This window comes from Lissotriton vulgaris, chromosome 10 (genome assembly GCF_964263255.1).
Source record: "Lissotriton vulgaris chromosome 10, aLisVul1.2, whole genome shotgun sequence".
Lineage (NCBI taxonomy): Eukaryota > Metazoa > Chordata > Amphibia > Caudata > Salamandridae > Lissotriton > Lissotriton vulgaris.
Window position 1 is genome coordinate 261602716 of NC_141698.1, and position 23301 is coordinate 261626016.

General features: G+C 44.0%; 1 protein-coding gene across 1 annotated transcript in view; it reads left to right on the plus strand.

Annotated features, from left to right (window-relative positions):
- The window catches only part of LOC147685082 (SCO-spondin-like), a 1395910-nt gene that overhangs the window by 265103 nt on the left and 1107506 nt on the right, over positions 1 to 23301 (plus strand). The window contains exon 24 of the mRNA XM_086939757.1: positions 8126 to 8308. Within this exon, the coding sequence (XP_086795883.1) occupies positions 8126 to 8308 (183 nt within the window). The remainder of the gene's footprint in view (positions 1 to 8125; positions 8309 to 23301) is intronic.

Here is a 23301-nt window from a genome sequence, read left to right on the forward strand (position 1 = left end):
ATCAGGTCGACTGACCACAAATAGGGGAGATTTCTTTCAGCCCTGGGAAGATGCTGGTTGAGGTGCAAAGTTGGGGGGGATCGAGTACAGCCCCTATAACTGAACATGGCCCGCAGGATACCGTGAAAGATCGAACGACTAATATGGATGACAGTCTGGGTGTAATGGGGCCCCTACTAAACACCGGGTCAGTCCATACTATGCAACCTGGGGTGGCGGAATTGGTTGGGCCATCCGCCACCGCGGTTGGCAGTTCTGCTTCCTCAGACACTTACCCACCTATAGCCGTTGTGCAACATCCTACTGTAGGTCAGGGTACCCTACCATCAGATCCGGGGCTGAGAATCCTCTCCTGGAATGTGGCAGGAATTGCAAATAAGGATGGCACACCGGAGTGGGATCAGCTAGTAGGTAGTAGTGACATCCTCCTTCTGCAGGAAACATGGGCGAGGGGCACGCAATCCAGGAGAGGGTTTGAAATATTTGAAATCCCTGCCAAATGGAGTGGGAAGGGGAGGCCGTCAGGTGGCCTGGCAATCTGGATTGCGAGCCACACTGGGTGCCAGGCAGAACAGGTGCATACGTTCTCGCTGGACATTCAGTGTGTTCGGCTCACATGGCCTGGAAAACCACCGTGGGCTATTGTGAATGTGTACTCGCGCCCAGTTGCCGCCCCAAATGAATCACCGACCCTAAACGAGCTATCCTCCTTTTTGGGTCAACTTCCGGGAGATTACAAGGTGGTGCTTGGAGGAGACTTCAATTGCCACTTTGAACCCCTGGAAGGTCTACTAGAGGGTGCCCTCACGGCCGAGGACGACTACTGGGGGGTCCCGCCCTCGTCTTCCCCCCACCCCAAAGCCTGGTCACCGCTAGCAATACAACTCATGTCCCTCACCCTGAACTACGCACTGAGGGCTTGTAATGGTCGTACTCCTTCCGATACCCCCTCGGTGTGTACTTTTAACAGAAGGGGCCATGAGTCGAGGCTAGACTATATCATGCTAGATATTACGCTCTGGCCAAAAGTCCTCGACTTTAGGGTAATAGAGAGGTCTGATAGTGACCACAATGCCCTTTGTTTAAACATCCAGTGGCCCCTGCCCCCAGAGGGCATATCTGTAGGAAGTGAAGGAGAAGACACGGGGGAATTGCTCCTTACAACCAATAGGCGCCGGGTTAAGTGGGGGAAGCTTGCGAGCTCAGAAGCGGCCATCAGCAAGCTTTATGAGTTGGCACTCCCCAGGTTCATGGAGGTGGATGCACTTCTAAATGAACCATGTACCCCAGAATATAATGAGAAACTCGGCAGTATACACCAGGACCTAGTGAGGGACTTGGCCGAGATATTTCATCCGGAGGTGCCAACCAGAAAGAAAAGGTCCCACGTTCCCACCTGGTATACCTCTTCCTGTAGGGCAGCAAAATCGGAGCTTATTGCTGCAATAAAAGAAGGGTCAAATAAGGCCAAGGTGCGTGACCTTAGGAAGCATTACAAAGCAGTGATGGCGACTGCTAGGTCCGAGTGGGACTGGAACCATTGGCAGGACCTTCATCAAGCCCTTAAAGTCAGGGATTCCCGGAAATTCTGGGCCCTTGTTAACAATGGGATAGGGGATCTTAATAAAGCAATTGAACCCAACATCGCCCTCGTGGTGTGGGAGGCCCACTTTGGGGTACTTTATCAAGACACTAACTCCTGCCTTGATACATCCTTCTTGGCGCCTGTAGGCTCCCATGATTCTCGCATGGAACTATCCCTGGGGGAAGTGGAGGCGGCCCTAGAGCACCAACCGTGGGGAAAGGCGCCAGGTCTGGATAGGCTACCCGGGGATCTCTTTAGGCACCACCCGGACATCTGGGGCCCATACCTCCTTATCCTTTTTAATGCCATTCTAGGAGGCATGGAAATCCCCGGGTCTTGGCTGGGGGCAGAGATTGTTCCGATCCATAAGAAAGGTTCCACTCTGCTCCCCGCCAACTACAGGCCTATTAGCCTAATAGACGTACTACAAAAGCTTTTTGCGCGCCTCATCCTTAACCATCTCCTGGACTGGGTGGAGGACAATGAAATCATGAGCCCCCTCCAGGCTGGCTTCAGAAAGAACACGTCGACCTTGGACCAGATCCTCCGCCTCCTTCTCCTTTATTGGAAGACGGTCACGTTAGAGGGAGGAAGGCTGTACATGGTCTTCGTGGATCTGAGGTCAGCCTTCGACCTAGTCCCTAGAGGAAAACTATGGGAGGTTTTGCAGAAGCTAGGAGTACCCCCCCACCTTCTTAGTATTATCACCAGGTTGCATGAGAACAACTATGCACAAGTGAGGTGTGGGAGGGATGGCAAGCTCTCGGGCCAATTCCCGGTCCGCCGAGGAGTCAGACAGGGCTGTGTCCTGGCGCCGACCCTGTTCTGTCTTTTCATTAACAGTGTCATCCAACATCTTGACTCTGTTAAGGACAATGATGCTCCGTTTTTGGCAGGCAGGAGGGTTCCGGCAATAATGTTTGCTGATGATACCCTCCTGCTTTCCAAATCCCCCATGGGGATCCAGAGGATTGTGGATGGTTTTGGCCTTTTCTGTCACCAACATGGGCTGGAGGTGAACACGGAGAAAACTAAGTTTATGATCTTTAACCCTCCCGCCAAGGCCAGACCAAATCCTAAACTGGGGGATGTTAGTCTTGAGAGGGTTTCAACCTTTATATACTTAGGGGTAACACTCCAAGAAAACCTAGCTTGGGACTGCCAGATAGCGAGATCCAGGCTGAAACTTTCCCAGCTTTCGGGTGCACTCCTGAAGGTGGCTAACAAGTCCACTTTTAAGCCTGTAAGCCCGGCCTTGGAAACATACAGGTCCCAAGCGAAGGCAGCAGCCATGTATGGCAGTGAGCTGTGGGGACACAAAGCAGGGAAGGATCTGGCAGGTGTGGAAAACAGTTTCCTGAGACGCTTACTTGCTCTCCCGCAAGGCACGCCACTCCTCCCTTTGCAACTTGACTTGGGCCTTCCCTCTATTACTGAAGACCTCCGGTCGAAACCTGTGAAGTTCTGGCATCGGATATGGACCACCGAGGAACTGCATCACTATAGACAAGACCTTATGCATGTAATGAGGCTGAATGCCAACAGCAAAATTCCCTGGTTGGCTTTTATCAAGGCGGAATTGTTCAGCTTGAACTTGCCAGACTTATGGGATGACCCAGCCCAGGGCTGTCAAAGGATCACGCGCAAATCTCTTGCTCAGCTGTATAAAAATAAAAACCTTGTTGATATGGACAATGCTCACAATAGCGGCACCCTGATGGGACGTTTTATGGAATCCAAAAATTCTTATGCTTTTGAACCCTTCATGGATTTTATTTTTCCTCTCCTGGCAAGGAAATTGTTCCTCCAATGGAGGTTTGGTACACTCCCTACCAAAGTATTTACCAGCAAATGGTCCTCAGGGGGTGACAAACTTTGCCCATGTTGTAAAGCCCTGGATGAAGACGATCTACACATAATGTTTGTTTGCCATGCTTATCAGAGTCCCAGGAAGCGTTGGATAGCACCGTTGTGTCGGAACCTGGGCTTCAGGAAATACCTGCAGGCCTACAGGGTCATGAAAACTAACACCCTGGGCCACATTGTCTTTGCTGTTTCAAAATTCTTAATGGCAGCATGGATAATAAGAAAGAAACTGTCCCCCTGAACTGGTACTATCTTGCAGTTTTTATTCCATGTGGGTTCAGCAGGAAATTTTTATATGTAAATACTGTCTTTTTAATATATGTATTGTATTTTATTGCATCTTTTATGGCCCATGTGGCCGAAATAAAGAATTTTTGGAATTGGAATTGGAAATCAGGAGTAGAGAGGAAGCAATCAGGGGAGTGTGAAGTCTGAAATACCATAGGTAGTTTGATGGATTGTGGGATTTGGTGTAAGCTGAAGTTTGTTATGGTGGAGTGTGCTAGTGAGTGGTGGCTGATGATAAAGTGTAGTTAGGGACATAGTTATCAATGGTGTAGCAGGTGAGGCGGCACTGGGGCATGGGGGCTTGAGTTGCTCATTCCACCTCCAATCTTGTCTTTTACTACCCAACATGTGCGCAGAGTGGCATTACCATTGTTTCCATTGGGGTTCAAGGGATTCTTGCTACATCACTGTTTTTGGTAGTGATTGATGAGTGGAATGTAGTGTCACATCAACTGGTGGAGTGTGGTGGGGTACAGTTCAGTGGGACATAGTGATGTGTGTTAGTGCTTGGAGCCTGTGTTCGGGGGTGGTAGAGTATTGTGGTATGCATTACCATATAGTTTAAAATCCTGAGGCCATGATGAAATGCATATATGTTCCTTAACTGTCTGCAAATGATGTGCTCTCATGAACTTTGGGTATGTGGTTTGTTTGAATGAGATTAGGCGAAAGCTTTTATGTTATGTAATGTTTTTTATTTTTGTAAAACGCTTGCGTACCCTAGGGTGTCTTGGCGCTGACTTAAGGAGGAAGACTATTTAGAACTAGGATTTACCAGTCTCTCTCCCTTTGCGAGCTCTGCATCTGACACGCTGTTCCCTGTAAACATCCCACCTAGGAGTGGCTGTCATAGACTTTTAGCACATTATTTGCTGTGCCAGAATGCCAGGAAATAACTGTCATACAAACATTCAAAATTAATGCTAATCTCTGTGAAGCCAGAATTTACCCCTTATAACTCGGATTTGCAGGAATGTCACTGTTGAGGGCAACTAAAGACTGCGCCTATGAACAGTGGGCCTTGCTTTGCCTACCTGTTATTATGGAATCCTTAAAAAACGTGTTCAGCAATGGAGCCAAAAGCTAAGATGCAATTTGAAATATCTTTCCCTAAAGAGAGGGAAAGTGGGAACAATAAGTGAACAGTAAGTAAAGTCCTGATATTATCATTTCTCTGCATTGTAAGCTCTAAGGCCCTGATTCTGGGTAGGTCAGAGAAGAATAGGCTGTTTACGCACCAACTGGATATCATTATCCATGGGTGAGTTATTTATCATGTGCAATAAATAGTTCCTTTTGAAAGTTGTATTTACTTGGAAATGAGGATCAACGAGCAGAATCAACCTTAGCTTACCATATTCTACATGTTTTGGCTTTTATCAGGGACTTCTCTATCAATACATTTTGGCAGGTTTAATCTGTCTGTGGAAAACAGTGGGGATCTGATAGCTACTGCATAACCCTGATCCCTCTGCCAACAGCTGTTCACAGAGGTCGGATTTTGACAGAGCTTGACTGGCCATACCTGGAATCGAGAATTTCCCCGGGTGCCTGGGTGGGTGGGCTGGTTTTGCAGTGTTGAGTGCTGGTTTTGTTACTGACGGTTGGTTCTGCAGCAGTAGTGCAATATCCTGCCTCCCGGGGTGAGGCAGGACTTCCCCAGGGGTTGGTCCAAGAAAATTGTCTCAGCTATTTTGGGTTCCCAGTCCGGCTCTGGATTTTGAACTCCCAGGGCATGATTCAGAAAGGTAAACTTACACTTAGTTTATGATTGCTTGCTATTTACAAAGCTTATTTTACAAGTAGTATCTTTACGACTGCGGAGCCTCCACATAAAAAAAGTTAGGACTGCCCTATCTTTTTATGTGCAGAGACTCAGCAGTCCTTAAGATACTACTCATAAAATACTTTTGTGAATAGCAAACAATCGTAAACTTACACAAAGGTGTAAATTTACCTTTCTGGATCAAGCCTCCAATTTGTAATTAGAATCTTAGATGTACTGGAAAATATGATGTAATGAATCATTAATTATCTTGTGTTATATTGGCCCACATTCCTAGAACATTAAGCACAATTTGGAGAAAACCTTGAGCAGAGGTACTGACCAGGATGGTGCATTATCTGAACGAAAAACTTTAGTTCTTACATCATTATAATCTGATAGAGAGGAGGGAAGGACAGAGACATAGTCATTAAAATATCTAATGGACAAAAATACACTAGTGAGGTGAACGTATTCTATCAGATGTAGGGATCTAGAACAAGAGGTTATGTGATAAGTCTTGCTCAGGGAAAACTTGGAAGAGTAATTTCATAACAATGTTTCCTTAGCAAGGGTGTTGAATGTGTTCACCCTTTTCCTATTAAGATGGACGGGGTGTTATAAAGCCAGTAGTAGAACTCCAAAAAGCTGAGAGAGGGTAGGAATTGTAATGGGAGTGAAAAGGCAGAGTTTGAGACTAAGCAGAGTCTATGTTTTAACAGAAAGCTAGGTAATAGGCTTCTAACGCCTTAAAAGGACAACACTAGAGACACACAGCAGCAGCTCTTAACCTTTTGATTTTTGTATACCCCCATCTAATCATTAATTAAATCAAGGGAACCCCACTGAATCATTGGAATCCAGAATCCCCCTCCCCACTGACACATCACCGGAAGATGGGGCCTTTGCCCTAAGCAATTTCAAATACACAAATGAAACATTTAATAAAATTTACAAACAAATATCACGAAAAATCTAAATTTTAATTTTAATGAGAAAGGGGGAGCATTTTTAAATTCAATTGAGGTCACCCATAATCCATAATATATTTTAACACTGCTCTCACAAATCAATCTTAGGACACCAACTTACTTTTTAGCCTCCAGTTTCAAATTCCATTACACTACAGAACATTTGATAGTTTTCAATTTTCTATTTTGCTTCTTTATGTACATACACTTTAATAATCTGTTAATATTATTTAGTTTTCTAAACAATCACAGACTTCCTGAGTAATCTCCGCAGATCCAGTGAACCACTGATCTCCAGGATTCCTCCACTTGGATCGCAACCAAAAGGGCTACAGAATGTGTTTGAGTTAATCCAGCGATCTCAGAACTGTGTTTACCAGAATTTTGGCAAACTTATTTTCTGAATACATTTCTCCCTATTAAACTAAAATCACAGCTCTAACTTCACTTAACTAGGATTATCCACTGTCAAGTTATAAATGACACAAATGGGATTGTGGGAGGGCAGGTGAAAGGATGCTTCTCCTAATAGCTGCAGGGTGAGTCATCCCTCTGTTGGCCAACTTGAACTGTAACCATGTGCGTTTTGAGTCTATTATTACAGTATTAATGTTGTTACAGATATGCATGGCTATGTGAGATTTGTCACATCATGTATTGAAGCCAATGTCAATGACTCATGAAATGCTCATGTGCACATTGTTAGATTATATACTGTAGGTCCACAAGGGCATATTCTAGTCCCTGTTGGTATATCATTGCTCGCTTATGGGTATGGTGAGGGATTACAGACCATTGTTTATTAATGGCCCTTGCCTATGATCATGTTGAAGGATTATAAGATGTAGTTTTCTTGTCATGGGAGTTATTGAAATGTCTACCTCATGGGAATTCTGGAAGATCCCAACCACTCTTTTATTTTTCAAGCATATTAGTCAAAAGATATTGATGGGTCTTTAACATATGGTTATATTTAAATATTCTGCCTTCTCATTAAGGAAGAGATGTCAGGTCAGTCACAATGATGGTGGATTGTTAGCTCGTGGCATGTTTAGGCTTGGTATTCTAATTGTAGCCTAAGATATTCCAGTGTTTAGTGTGATAAGACATAAGTGTGTATTATTTTTCTTGGGTATTCTACCTCATGGGCATGTTTAGATGGGCTATTTACATGTTATCCTAAGCAATTCTATTCCACTGCTAGGTTTTAGTCTATACGCATTCAATAGTATTCCAGCCCAAGGGTAGTTTACTCTAATATTTCCCATAACAATTCATATGCATGGCCCATGGATGTGCAGATATTCTAGTATTGGTTCTTACCAGAAAAGGCAATGCTAGCTCTAGTCTAGTTGTATAATCTCTACTAAAAGTGCTTATGGGTATACTCTATTTGAGGTGCATCCTTAATACTCCTTCCTGAGATGAAAGATGTATGTTTCCAGGCAGTGTATTCTGGGATATTTTACTTGTTTTTCATCTTTCATATATAATCTCATATAGAATCTTGAAATGTACGATTTTGCATCCACTAAAAGGCCTGGATTGACGATACATGCTTTCAAAATACAGTGTAAGCATATGGGGTAGATTCCATAAGACTCGAGTTGTTTGCTTTTTATTGTAACCACAGACTTACTCTCCCTTTAGGATGTTGGTGCCCAAATGGGCTAGTAATGGACAGCGAGCAGCACTGTGTGGTTCCAGAAGAGTGTCCATGTGAGGTGGAGGGTGTCACTTACTGGCCTGGACAGCTGGTGAAGGTGAACTGTCAAATATGCACCTGCCAGGGAGGACAAATGAAGCAATGTCGCCAGAACCCAGAGTGTACAGGTAGGTTTGGAATGGAATGATTGACCGACATTGTGGGTCTCAGATTGATTTCATGGTTGTGGAATTTATGGGTTTCATAAGACATCCAGGTATTTGTTTACTGAGACACTACGGCAACATTTATTTATTTATTATATTTGTAGAGCAGACGATTACCAGCAGGCATCCTGGCACTGAGAGACATTTAGTTATTTGTTGATTAATTATGTGAGCAAATTACACAGATTTTTGTGTAAAAAAATCATGATTTTAGATGTTTCCTAGAGCATACCAAATTAGTTTGGGTTCTCAGTTCCAGAGGGAGAAAGTTCCACTTGATTGCTACTTCGTAGGCAAAAGATCTGAATCCTTGATGAACTTTCTTTGTTTTCTGAATTTGAAGGCGCCAGTAAGATGAGGAACTTCAAGCTCTGAAGGCGATCACAAACAATTAAGCTTGAGAAATTCAGGGACATTATAATGAAGCACTTAAATCTGATACAGAGACTCTTGAAGATGATATGTTTTCCACTGTGTGCTAATAAAGTGATCTAAGTGTACAGAGATGTGAATTTGACAGGAAACTCCTAGAAACATCCGAGCTGCACAATTCTACACCAGTTGAAGGGGTTGTAGTGCATAAGATGGAAGGCCAAGGAAAAGAACATTAGCATAAATAAGTGGAAACCAACCAAGCTTGAATTATAGGGTAAGGTTCCATTTTTGGCACAAAAGGAAGGACTTTCCTAAGAATAGGGGAAACAGGTGGCAGAGCACAGTGGTGGAGAAAGAACAAGTTCTCTTCAAACAAGATCTGAAGATTTATAACAACCTTGAGGAACTGGGTGTATTATATGACATGGCTGTGGGGCCTTATAGTGGTATACCCTTGCAAAACCTGTCTTGGGTCCAGTCAGGCTCATTTGTAAACCTTGAGCTTAACCCTGGATAGCTGTGGCTTTGAGTAGCAAGGCTAAACAAGGAACTGTGTGTAAAGCATTTAACAGCACCAAGCAACGGAATAAGAATGTCACACATCATCATCAAATACTTAATTCAGCTCTACTGAGCTGTAAAAATCAGAGCAAAAAAACAACCAAATACAGTATTAAACTTCATAACATTTGAAAAACAGTTACTAAAACACTATGAACAGGTATGAAAAGGCATCAGTATGATGAGTAAATCATTCAATCATAAGATCGTACGTTTACGGCACTTACTATGTAATTTAAAACAGCATGGATAACGGTTTCATTTTCAGGCAGTGCAAATCAGTACAGGCCTCGACATAAGATCTGTTTTCTAGTACTTGTAATATGGGGTGAAGAAACCAGATTCTTCTGCAGTGTATAATGTTCAAAAGAAAGCCACACAACAAGAAAGAGACACAAACAATTTATAAACATAGACTATATTTTTATTAAATTATAGAGTTTTTGATCATCAAAATCCACCGAAGGGTTCAGTGGATAAAGATTTTTAAAGAAATAACTACTTTTAACTGCAACCACAAACAAACATTGCTCAACAAAAACTTTGCAAACTTTTCAATGGTTTGAAACCGTTGGTTTGGTGAGGCTGACCCGGCTTGGGTGACCATATCCAACAGAGCGGAGGTCTAGGAGTCCAGTAAGCTTATTTTGGACAGTTTCCTGGCCACCAGAGCCTTTTCCAGTCCAGTTCCAGCACATAGGAAACAACCCCCATAGATGACAATGGAGTGGTCCTGATGCTGGGGATGTAAGCAGAAAAGATGCTCAATGATGCTTCTAGAAATGTGTGGTTGATGGGAGTGAAGTGCAGTTGCTCATACGGTCCATGGGTGGGTTGAGGTGACTTTGACAGTGGCACTTTGGGTCCCACAATGTCTTTTTTGCGACAGTAGAAGGCCAGCTGTGGCGGGTCTTCCAATCTTGTAACACATTGGTGAGTGGAAATCCTTCGTGGGGGGTGTAGTGTCCATATTGGGTGGTAAACTCTCTCTGATATAACTCTCGAGTCCAGTAGACAAGGGTGCAACATTAGACTATCTTTGATTTGTCTCTTGGTATTCCCAGCAGCGACCAGGGTTGATCCCTCAGGAGGGGCTCCTGCTTGGCCGGTTTGGGCTTCCTCAGCTTTGATGTACCTGGTGCTGTTCCACATGGCCAGCCAACTGACCCTTGGAGTTACTGCTTTGAGATGGGACCAGGAATCAACTTTTCCTCAAGACAGGAGACACAGGCACATTCCAATCCCACTAGCCCAAAGTGTAACATGTGCAGTCATTCTGACAGTGCAGCCTCTCTCCGTATAGCTTCAATGGCAGCCCGGCACTCCTCTCTTGGTCCTTTTTCCAAATCCAAATTGTACTCAAGTTTAGGGTGCCAGGGTTGCCCATTATATCCCAGAAAAGTGCCCCAAGGGGACATTGTGGTCACTAAGCAATAGGCTAGTAGGTACTCTCCTCCTTGGTGACAAAGGTCTGGTGATGTGTGGCACTTTTCAGTCCCAGAGTGCAATATTCCTGCCACTCACAAGATGCCTGAACCTTTCCTTGACTGTGAGGAGCATGGTAGCCCATCCCGGGTGTGTGGCTACCTAAGGGCTAAATATTTCCTTCTCTGTCCCTGTCTCCAGCTTGTCTATGGGAGCAAAAGGCATCTTGCTCAGGTGTGTTGTCACAGGCGCCCCTTCAATTTCAGCTTCTCCTTTGAAGATCACCTTTTGAACAAACACCTGAGCAGCCAAGGGGCGACATAAACAGAGCAATTCGCTCTATCCGCCAAAACAGCGCAACTGTCGGCACCATAGATGCACTAAGAAAACTTCGAACAAGGAAAAAGAAAATCATCTGGCGCGCAAAAAAGGAATACAAAGAATCACTCTGGGCTAAACTACTCCATGATGCCAAAATGAACAACAGTGCCAGATTCTGGCAAACGGTCAAGAGCATCGAAAATCCATCGGCACCCAGGATCAACTCCTACATAACGGAGGACGTTTGGACAACCTATCTGCAACACTACTTCAATGTAGGCCCCCAAAGCAACTTGCAAAAATCAGCTGAGTTCTATGCTGATCTATCTCGGCCCACCTTTTATAGGAACAATCTACCACCTAGTTCCTCCCTAAAAACGATCGAGGACAGAATACAGCACAGCCACCAAGAGGGTGCCCCCGGGCCAAACGGCTTGCCCCCATTGTTATACAAACAAGATCAAAAGTATTGGTCTGGCTCATTACTAAAGCTCTTTGGCAACATTACTACAACAGGAACAATCCCAGAATCCTGGAAAGGCTCAATCCTCTCGCCTATCTATAAAAAAGGCTGTAAAAGTGAACCAAAAAAATACAGGCTCATCGCCCTCATTGACATTGAGGCCAAGTACTACGCGGGACTTATTCTAGCCGACCTCCGGGAATGGGCAAGGGAAAAGGCCTTAATTCCAATTAACCAAACAGGCTTCCAGGAAAACCTGGGGACCACCACAAACATCCTGGCTTTTTCCCTTTTAGCCGATTCGACAAAAGCAGCAAGAAAACCATTATTTGTCTGTTTCATCGATTACAAAGCTGCCTTTGACAGCATAGATCGAGGAAAGCTATGGTCAAAGCTAGTACGATGGGAAATTCCTCAAGCACTTCTGAATCAACTCATCCTACTACATTCAGATACATGGGTCCAAATAAAACTGGGGAGTGGTACAATCGTATCCAGGCGGATCCCAACCTCCAGAGGCTTAAAGCAGGGGTGCGTTTTGGCCCCTACTCTGTTTAACCTCTTCGTGGCTGATCTTTCAACTGACCTAGATAATTGTAACCATCATGCACCAAACCTGGGAGGCCTCCCTCTCTCAAATTTACTGTACGCCGACGACCTGATTTTAATCAGCCAAACCCCAGTCGACTTACAACACCTGCTCCATACTACGAACAACCACGCCTCAAAAAACGGGTTAGAAATCAACTTAGAAAAGTAAAAAATAATGGTGCTAAACCAGCGCAACCCAAAAAAGCGACTGAAATGGCAGCTGGGTGAGAGAGTACTTGAAGTTGTCCACAACTATAAATATCTAGGAATTATCTTTGATAAGAATGGGACATATGACCAACAAAAAGAGGTGATTCAGAGACGAGGAACCATCTTAGCAATCACCCTGAAAAATCTTAAAAGCAAAATAGCAGGACCAAACCTGCTCCCGCTGCTTGAAGTGCTTCGCGCAAAGCTGCTGCCCACGCTCACATACGGCAGCGAGGCCTTGCGAGGGTCGGACGAAGAAACCCTCAATAAAACGGTTGCTAAAGCTTTAAGAATAATCTTCAAGCTTCCTAAATACACCTCCCCAGCCCAACTACGCCTCGAATTTGGAATAGTAAACCAGAGAATAAGCAGGAAGGCCGCGTATGTAAAGAACTGGTATAAAATAAAGAGTGCAGAGGCGGGCTCGCTGAACTCATTCCTATGGAAGGAAATCTCAAGGAAACATGCCTCACCGGCCAAAGACTACCTCCAATCAGGGATCAGCTTGTTAGCCCTGGAGAATATATGGGAGTCAGGACTCCCATTCAAGACCGTAAAAGACCTGGTGAATAAGTCAACAAAGCTCGTCTCCACCGCAAATGATAAAGAATGTCTAAATAAGAGGGCCCATAGCTGGTTCGTGATACAAAGCTATCCAAAATGCTCACCACAACCGTACTTCGGTACCAGCTTTTCCGGGCCTTTAAAAGAAGGCTTCTTGGCCCTGAGGATGGGCATCCTTCCTGTCAAACCACATTTGCCCCCCTGGAAACGAATATTCACATCTACACAATGCAGACTATGTGGCGAAACTAAAGAAGATATGCTGCATCTCCTATGCATATGTAAGTTCCTAGACCGGGAGAGGAGAGAACTGCTAAAACCGCATCTAAATGAAATGCATATCCGGACGTGCAGACAGGCAGTGAAGGCGTGCTTCAGCGGGGCCAACGTTAAACTAACCTGCAGCTTCGTCCGCTACATGAAAACTGGCCAAATAAAGCTTCTCGCCGCAGCCTGAGCACAGTTGCGCTCACCCAAGCTCTTTTATCCGGCAATTCTCTTTGACTTCCACTACGTTCCGACCCTGAGGCAGTCGTCCACAACCACACAATAGACTATTAGAACTACGGACACTGGCGTCACCCCCAGACGGGGACTCACCCTTACTTCTTCCTTAAATTTTATACCTTCATCACAAACAAACTGTATGTCATTTTAACCCGAAAATTGGTCGATTTTAATGCATATCCATCACGTTGGTTTTTTTTAAGACAATATGAAATGATGTCACATATATGTATCCTTTTATAAATTTTTACTGATGTGTGTACTGCTAAGATTTTAATTAATCAAGCAATAAACTTACTTACTTACCTGAGCAGCCTTTCTTGGAGAGGAGGTCACACCTAACTCAGCACTTTGTCCCAGAGCCTGGGAATTGTTCACATATCTCCCTAGGCAGGCAGAAAGCTGTCTGTGTGCCAAGGCCTTTGTGAGGCCACTGGACTAGCCATGGCACTGGTTTGCAACGTTCGTAAAAGTTGCTTAACTTTAACAGTGGCATAAATCTCGACTTGGGCATCAAGTCAGATTTATTGCCACGATTAATGTAATACCTTACAATACCCAGTTAGGTAGTCCCATTCAGAAGTTAGCCAGGCTGGGATGCCAGCCTGTAACCCTCTGTTAGGCAATGGGGTTACTAACCTTCCTCAGCAAAATGACAACCCTAGGGATTTTGCTCCTAAGCTATATTTAAACCTATATGTCTATCTGTATAATATACAGCTCCCTGTCATTGGTCTCTATAGACCTTCCTTAGGGGAGACCTACATATACTGTTTAGGAGGGGGTGGCTTTGCCATTAATGGTAATGGCAAACTCGAACTTGCAGTGTAAACACTGTCTTTCCAGTCTACAGTGGCAGGCTGGGAGCCATTTTGTACTTTGTCACACACTAAGCAGCACAAACAGTGCTGCCGCGCTGGTTGGACACTCTTTTTTACATGCCCTCGGTGGCCTGGGTACAGTACATTAGGGACTTATATGTAAAACAGTACTTGCGAGTTGGGGACATCTAATTCAACATACCTTTCGCAGAGGATCAGAACACTGACATTGTGGTCTGATTAGTAGGCCTCAGCGCACTCTCAAAGTTGAAAAACCAGCAGCTAGTAGTCTGAGGACAAAAAGTGATGGGAACATGTAAAAAGCCTGTTTCCTTACAACAACAATTACTGGAGTAGGACACTGGCGAAGGGCATCTTTCTGCCAGTTAGATATCCAGGGCTTTGAACAGCCTTCCATGATCAAAACTTTGGTTTTATCCAAATGTAATTGTTGGCAATTTGATGGTGCTTAATCTTGTAGAAATGTTATTTGAGCACTGGCATTATGTCTATTTAGTCTAAGGATAATTTGTGTCATTTGCATATCGCCCTGTATTAACTTAGCTAAAGGAGGCACATAAAGACTGAAAAGTGTGTGACTCAGTGAAGACCCTTGCAGAATGCCACATCCTCAGGATTTAAACAAAGATATGAATGGAGGCATGGTGATTGATTGACTCCGCCCTATTAAAAAGACGTGAACCGTTTCAAGTCCTTCCCTTTCAATGCAGCTTGCGTCAATATTTTTCAATCCTGCCATCAGTGGCACTTCTTAAAACCCTTCCGTGAGCCTGCTTTTGTTATGACTACTTGTTTGGAACCTGTGCTGCACTTCAATGTTTCTTCAAAAAATGTACACATCCTTTTGGAAATCAAATCAACTGCAGAGTCCATTTCAGGGTTTTCTTTCCAACCACTAAAGCATTTTGGGACCTGTATGCCTCACCCGACAGTGAGAGCTGGAGATGAGCCTTTTGATGAATATTGCTATACCTGGAATCTGTCTTACCGTTTCTAGTACGCCATGTGCTCTCTTGCATGAGTTCCTGCCATGTTCAGAAACAAGATCCGATCCATGTCCAACGCTGGATTTTTGGTCTGCCCAATAGTTGCTTTCTGGAACTTCAGTGCACTCTTTCATACAGAGGGGTGGAGGAGGGTTTAGCTGCTCTCACCTGCACTGTGCTACAGCTAGCCCACATCTGATAGAGTTCCAGTCACCCTGTGTGGCTGTAAGCTGGGAGTACGGATTTATAACTGAGCTCAGCATTCAGAATTCGTTGTTTAACTGTTGTTAATGGGAGCTCCTACGTTTTTGTTCTGAGTTACGGTTCTGACTGTGTTCTTGAAATCCTTGTTCTGAATCCTAATTCCAGTTTCCATGTACCAGCAGGGCATTATTTGTTTCAGTCCCTGCTGGGTACTGCCTGCTCTTGATTCCAGTATTCCTGCTCTTATATTCTGAAGCTCTGATTTATAAATCGTTGTCTTGGTTTTTCCCTGCCTTCTTTCTTCTTGTCTGTCTTGTATTCAGGTTATTCTTTCCACTCTGGTTTGCTGTTGGTTTCCATATTGGGTCCACTGATTCGTTTACAGTGCGAACTCTAGCTTGTTCTCCGTTCTGTAGTTGCACCCAGGTCCTTTGGATTATATGTCTTTGTTGTCAGCCTAGATGCACCTTGCACTGATTAATACAGCAGGCCCAACAATAACTTCACTGCAGGGCTCATATTAGGAGCACTCTGTTGGTGTCAGTCCAAAGGGTGTTCCCGAAGCTACTAAGAGACCTCTTATAATTTTTAAGTAAATCCTTTACTTTGATCAAATCTTGTTCTCGTCTTTCTCCTGCCCTCTGTATTTCTGTTTAAAAACAAGGGGTGGTGATGGACAGAGTTTCTGAATTAAGCAGAATACTCATACCCAGTCAAGAGATCAGGGCTAGATCCAACACCGTTTTTTAGCTCACTGCACCATCCCAGTTCAGAACCTGGCTATATGCAAATTAGTCTGTTCCTGTCCCAGTGCATGATGGGAACAGGGCAAACCCAACTACCAAGCCAATTCTTACACTGGGAAGGAAACAAGCTTCCGGGGACCGGTTTCTGGCATTTCAGCCGTCGTCGGCCCGGCTTGCTTGAATCCTGATGGTGCAATGAGCAAGGGACTCACATCTGAGTATACCCTTCCACGCTTAGGGTGGACAAAATATTTAAAAACAAGGGGTGGTGATGGACAGAGTTTCTGAATTAAGCAGAATACTCTCACCCAGTCAAGAGATCAGGGCTAGATCCAACACCGTTTTTTAGCTCACTGCACCATCCCAGTTCAGAACCTGGCTACATGCAAATTAGTCTGTTCCTGTCCCAGTGCATGATGGGAACAGGGCAAACCAAACTACCAAGCCAATTCTTACACTGGGAAGGAAACAAGCTTCCGGGGACCGGTTTCTGGCATTTCAGCCGTCGTCGGCCCGGCTTGCTTGAATCCTGATGGTGCAATGAGCAAGGGACTCACATCTGAGTATACCCTTCCACGCTTAGGGTGGACAAAATATTTAAAAACAAGGGGTGGTGATGGACAGAGTTTCTGAATTAAGCAGAATACTCTCACCTAGTCAAGAGATCAGGGCTAGATCCAACACCGTTTTTTAGCACACTGCACCATCCCAGTTCAGAACCTGGCTATATGCAAATTAGTCTGTTCCTGGTCTGCTTAATTCAGACACTCTGTTCATCACCACCCCCTTTTTTGAATCGTTTTTGGCCACTATAGGTGTGGCAGGGTATACTCAGACATGAGTCCCTTTCTCACTGCACCATCAGGATTCAAGCAAGCCGGGCCGAAGACGGCTGAAATGCCAGAAACCGGTCCCCGGTAGCTTGTCTCCTTTCTGGTGAAGAATTGGCTTGGTAGTTTAGTCTGCCCTGTTCCCATGATGCACTGGGCCAGGGACAGACTGATTTGCATATAGCCAGGTTCTGAGCTGGGATGGTGCAGTGAGATAAATAACGGTGATGGATCAAGCCCTGATCTTTGGACTGGGTAAGAGTGGTCTGCTTAATTCAGACACTCTGTTCATCACCACCCCCTTTTTTGAATCGTTTTTGGCCACTATAGGTGTGGCATGGTATACTCAGACATGAGTCCCTTTCTCACTGCACCATCAGGATTCAAGCAAGCCGGGCCGAAGACGGCTGAAATGCCAGAAACCGGTCCCCGGTAGCTTGTCTCCTTTCTGGTGAAGAATTGGCTTGGTAGTTTAGTCTGCCCTGTTCCCATGATGCACTGGGCCAGGGACAGACTGATTTGCATATAGCCAGGTTCTGAGCTGGGATGGTGCAGTGAGATAAATAACGGTGATGGATCAAGCCCTGATCTTTGGACTGGGTAAGAGTGGTCTGCTTAATTCAGACACTCTGTTCATCACCACCCCCTTTTTTGAATCGTTTTTGGCCACTATAGGTGTGGCAGGGTATACTCAGACATGAGTCCCTTTCTCACTGCACCATCAGGATTCAAGCAAGCCGGGCCGAAGACGGCTGAAATGCCAGAAACCGGTCCCCGGTAGCTTGTCTCCTTTCTGGTGAAGAATTGGCTTGGTAGTTTAGTCTGCCTTGTTCCCATGATAAACTGGGCCAGGGACAGACTGATTTGCATATAGCCAGGTTCTGAGCTGGGATGGTGCAGTGAGATAAATAACGGTGATGGATCAAGCCCTGATCTTTGGACTGGGTAAGAGTGGTCTGCTTAATTCAGACACTCTGTTCATCGCACCCCCTTTTTTGAATCGCCTCTGTATTTCTGTGTCACATATATATGCTTTGAGTAGCCTGGTATTTACCTTGTCCTGTCACCTTGCTAAGTGCTACCCCTATATTCACGCGGCCCGCCTTCGCTCCTTCACAGTTTGTCTATCAGAATAGAGTGACAGGCACAACAAAGGTGGCAGACAAGTCAAAGAGATTGAGGGGTGCCACTCTGCTTTAGTTCAAAATCACATACAGCTCTTTATGAACTGCAATAAGTGTGACCTCCTTACCATGCAATGATCAGAAACCAGATGAGCGTGATTTAAGAGAAGGTTAGGGATGGTCTCCGTGAGCTATATGTTGACTCTTCTTTTGGCGACCTTGGTGTGAAATGAGAGCAGCGAAAAAGGATGAAGATTGGCAGGAATGGATAGGTCAAGAAATGGTTCTTTTGATAGCAGATTGACAAGCCTGTTTGCATTAATGTTGAGTTTGCACGATTTAAAGGCAGCGGTAATTAACTTACAAATAGGAGCACACATTCCTTTATTTTTGATGGACTAAGAATAAATGAGCTCCATGCATACATGAACATTTTACTCAAGTCTGAGAAGATTTAAAGGCAATGTTATTTGGTAGAAATATCCAAAAAAGGCTGACAGTAGGCAATCGGGGGTACTTGAAAAAATCTGCTTGGTGAGCTTCTGAAAGTAGTCAGATGAAACATTTTAGGAGAGCATTCAGGAGACAATTTCAACTTTTTAAAGAGAATATTTTGTAACAGACCTATGTTGGTAGCTGAGTGTAGTTATCACAAGTATACTACATTCATATGTATTTTATGAAGCCACTCCTCCAAAGAATATTTCCAAATAAGGGTGGAATTGTGTAATTATAAAGAAGTGTTAGCTCATTTCATGAGGTGAAGACATTCCATTTTAGATAAATGTCGTGTAGCCTTTGGAACACCACTTTAGGACTTCAATAAGACTATTTATGAAGCAAATATGAAATACTGTGCCATTTGAAGCTCTTCTGTCCAACCAAATCCATCAAAACTGCAGGACTATTTGCTATTTATATATGTAAGCTTTAAAAGGTTCACAATTGGCCCAGGCTGCCTAAACATCTAATTCAAATTGTGAGTCTTCAGAGAAATGTTCCATACTCTCATTTGTAGCAGACCCTACAAAATGAGCTTAAGAAAAATCATACAGCATGTTTTTCTGTATTATTCTGCATATAAATGGCAGATTTAGCACTGTGTAAGGCAGCTGCAGCAGGGCCTTGACGAATTAAATTAAACTTTTTAGCGCCTATACCAGAAATGTAAGCCGTGAACTTGCTTATGTTTAAAAAAGGTTAAGTCCTTATATGCAATGTTTCAGATAGGAAATAAGTAGGAATATCATTTAAATTATAGTTTTTTAAATAAAATAAAAACCATTATTAGCAATAGATATTTATTATTATGTACAGTGCAGAGGTGACTTTTATAAAGTTGTCACATTTGTGTGTTTAAGCTACAGGTCTGCACTGGTACGTTTAGTCCACTTACTGTGTCAGAGCCCTCTGGGATTCACAAATATTCATAGCTATTCAAATTTCCTCCTGCAAGAGAGGGAGACAGGTAAAACAGATAATAGGGACAAATGACACATGCCTCCTTTTGATGTAAGTTGTCTCATAGAGATGATTCTCTCACCTCATAGGAGTTAGCAGATATACCCAGAATGGTGAGATTTTTTCTTCATCATATGGGGGCCAAAGAGGGACGGCTTTGGGAGGGGTTTGAATAGAGGGCAGCTCAGATCTTTTATTTTGCTTTTATTTTGTAGCATGCAGAACTCTGTGGTATTGTTTGCAATAAAATGATCACCTGGGGAATTAGGTAGCAATAGGACACTTAACCCGCAGACTTTTTCTCCCCGTGCCATTACCCTGCAGTTTTTTCACCGCAAAATATTTTACAAGGCAAGGCTTCACAACGCAATCCATTACAACACATTCCCTTTTACAACACAATTTACTATTCTAACTCCACTGGGGCTTCACTTTGGGGAATGCGTTGCAATAGTTTGCGGTGTTAAGCCCTGCATTGTAAAAGATTTTGCGGTGTAAAAAATGCGGGGTACTGGCACATGGAGTTACGCATCCGGGTAAAGGATGTTTCCCATTGGGTAATAGTGCAGTGAAATATAGGAAAATAATACACAGGGATTCCAGCTAGATTTGTTTAGGAGAGTATCCCAATCACTTCAAATTTGAACCTTTTATAGTTGTTACACAGCACTCACAAAGCAGAGAACAGACTGGAACAGAAGAATATAAAGAAAGGCCTACTTGAGGTGCCTGGTAAAGGACTTCGATGCAGTGTCTTCTACTTTGCATTGCATCTCAGGGACTGATAAAGCTGCTATGAGATCTAAGGCGACTCATCTCTTCTTGTGACTGCGGAGCAGGACATCTTTTCCAGTTGAAATTTGAAAGAGGGAAGGCTGGAGTCTATACGTCGGAGCCCTGCATGGAACATACAATGAATAAATCCCTTAAGGGTTTGGGCTGTGTGCCAACTTAAGAAGTTATGGAATGCCAGGAAAGTGGACTGTGTCAGACTTGAGGCCCTGATTTGAAATGCCAGTCTCTAGCTGCGCACCCTAGGTGGCACAAATGAGGTTGGAAGAAGGGTGCCTGCAGATAGAGGTTGTAATAACCCACCCTGAAAATGTCCAGAGGCCTGAGAGACCTCAGGGGCCTCACAGCTAATTGCCATGGCATTTTTCTCTGTTTGCAGTGTGTTTGGAATCACCTACACAACCCTAGGAATATACATATGGGGACCAAAGTGGGCCACCTAGCCTATTAGTGGGTGCTCATAGTAGAGGAGTGCCATAACTAGGGTAGACATCCAGGGGAGAAGGGCTGTCATTCCTCCTGTCACTGCAGATGGCCTATCATAAGAGTTGTTTGGGGCTTTCAATGTCTAGTAACTGGTCTTAATTCTAACCTTATGTTACAATATACCCGAAGGAAGGATGGAGAGAATCTTTTCCTTCTCACTTCATGGTAATGCCCTTTTGAGAATCTCTTAACTATGTGAGCATAGTGGTGACAGGGGAAGAATGTTACTTGACATTGTAACTGACTCTGAGCGAGAGCACTAGGACGTGTGACTCCCTAGCACAGAGTGCACCAAAATATCCTGGACTATGTTCAACTTGGCCCCAGAACTATAGGTAGTCATTTTGAGTTTTTGTAGTGGAAAGAATTCTGGGATATGTTTTTGCCAAACTCTGGAACTGAAACTCTAATAGCGCTGAAAAAGGTAGAGGCTGAATACAAAGGCACCAATGGCTCCACATGGACAAAGGATGTTCAGGTCTTTACTTCCAAAACATTTGTTTTGAATAACAATTTCTCATCACATTTGTAATACATTATGATCTCTACAAACATCAGATTAACCTTATTTTTGTGCCATTTTGATAGTTAAATGTTCTTTTTAAGTAATTGTTTTTTAATGGTAATCTATTTGTTCTTAACTGTAATGCTAATTTGGTTTGGTAGTTCATGTACTACATTGAATTTTATCTAATAAAGGCCTTGATTTTTATGCCAATCCACCAAGCTTAAGCTAGTGATCCCTCACAGATATCTGTTTGATTATTATGAATTAATATGAGTCCCAGATCCACCCACGATTCCTGATTCCTCAGGGCTCTGATGCAACAATGTGGCGCAATTCTTCTTTGCCAAAGTTCAGAACATCCTCAAACTCTTTCCTGCTAAAGACACTAATCCCGTCACATCGGTCGAAAAGACACGTTCAGCAGAGAACGCCCCCGCTTGTAGGCTTTTATGCCCCTAACACTGAACTCACTCTCACCCATCCTAGCCTCGGTAAAAAGTGGATCACCTCTCGATCCGGCACCATTTCATATTTTGAAAATGTTATCACCCTTTATCCCCCCTACCATTCTCGCCATAATCAATACCTCCCTCTCTTCCGGTTTGGTCCCCCCTGAATGGAAAAAAGCGATGGTCAGAGCACTTATTAAAAAACCTCACTTGGATCCCACGGACTTTACCAATTACCGACCCATCTCGCTCCTTCCGGGAGTAAGTAAAATTGCAGAAAAATATGTCAACAGTTCCCTCTCCACATTTCTTGAATCCCACAATTTGCTCCACCCATCTCAAACTGGTTTCCGTCCTAGTCAAGGAAACAAAACTGTGCTAATGGCGGTAGTAGAGGAATCAAGAAAGATTCTTGATCAAGGAGGTACTTCTGCCATCATTCTCCTTGACCTCAGAGTGGCCTTCGACACGGTGAACCATCAAATCCTGATCCAACGTCTCAGGAACGTCGGTGTGTCAGGCCGCGCACTCAACTGGCTGCAATCCTTTCTTGAAGGAAGATCCTATCAAGTGTTCGAAGATGATGTCATCTCAGACCCTATTCCATTGAAGTGTGGTGTCCCTCAGGGCTCCTCCCTGAGCCCCACTCTCTTCAATGTTTATATGTCTTCCTTAGCAGACATTGTTGCCCGCTTCGGGATTCATATTGTATCATATGCCGATGATACGCAGCTGGTCGTAGCGTTGAATCAACCTAATCAGTTGCTCAATGATCTCCACTCTTGCTTAGAGGAAGTGGTCAAATGGATAAGCCTTTCCCATCTGAAGCTAAACAGGGACAAAACCAACTTGATGTTGCTGGGAAATCAGGGCAGTTCTAACATCAACTCGCTGTGGCCAGCTTGCATGGTACCTCACCCAGTCCCTAAACCAGAAATAAAAAGTCTCGGCATATGGTTAGATCAAGACCTCACTTTCAAAACAAGCTAGAAAAACCACGGCTTCTTGCTTTGGCTTGCTGAAAATTATTCGGAAAGTACTTCCTTTGCTTCCATTTTCAGCGAAAATGCTCTTTATTTGGGGTCACCAAATCCGGTGATTAAGAGGCTGCAGATTCTCCAGAATGCGGCTGCAAGAATGTTGTTTGGTACCAGTCACCGCTGCGCTGCAAAACTGGCTCTCGGTCCAACAAAGAGTCCATTTCAAGGCATTATGTATTGTTCATAAATCCCTAGAAGGGAATAGTCCTCCCATCATGAAAGCCCTGATTCGTCCTCATAAAGCCTCCAGAAATCTTCGCTCACACTCACTTTACCTAGCCATAGGTCCCAGAATCAGGAAGGCTAGGGGTGAGGGCAGGGTCTTTTCGCACAATGCTCCCAAACTTTGGAATGCCCTCCCATTGCACCTTCGTAGAGAACCGAACCATCTCGTTTTCCGGAAGCATTTGAAGACTTGTCTCTTTCCTTAATCCTTTAATCCCTGTTCTTTTATGATGATTGATCAGCG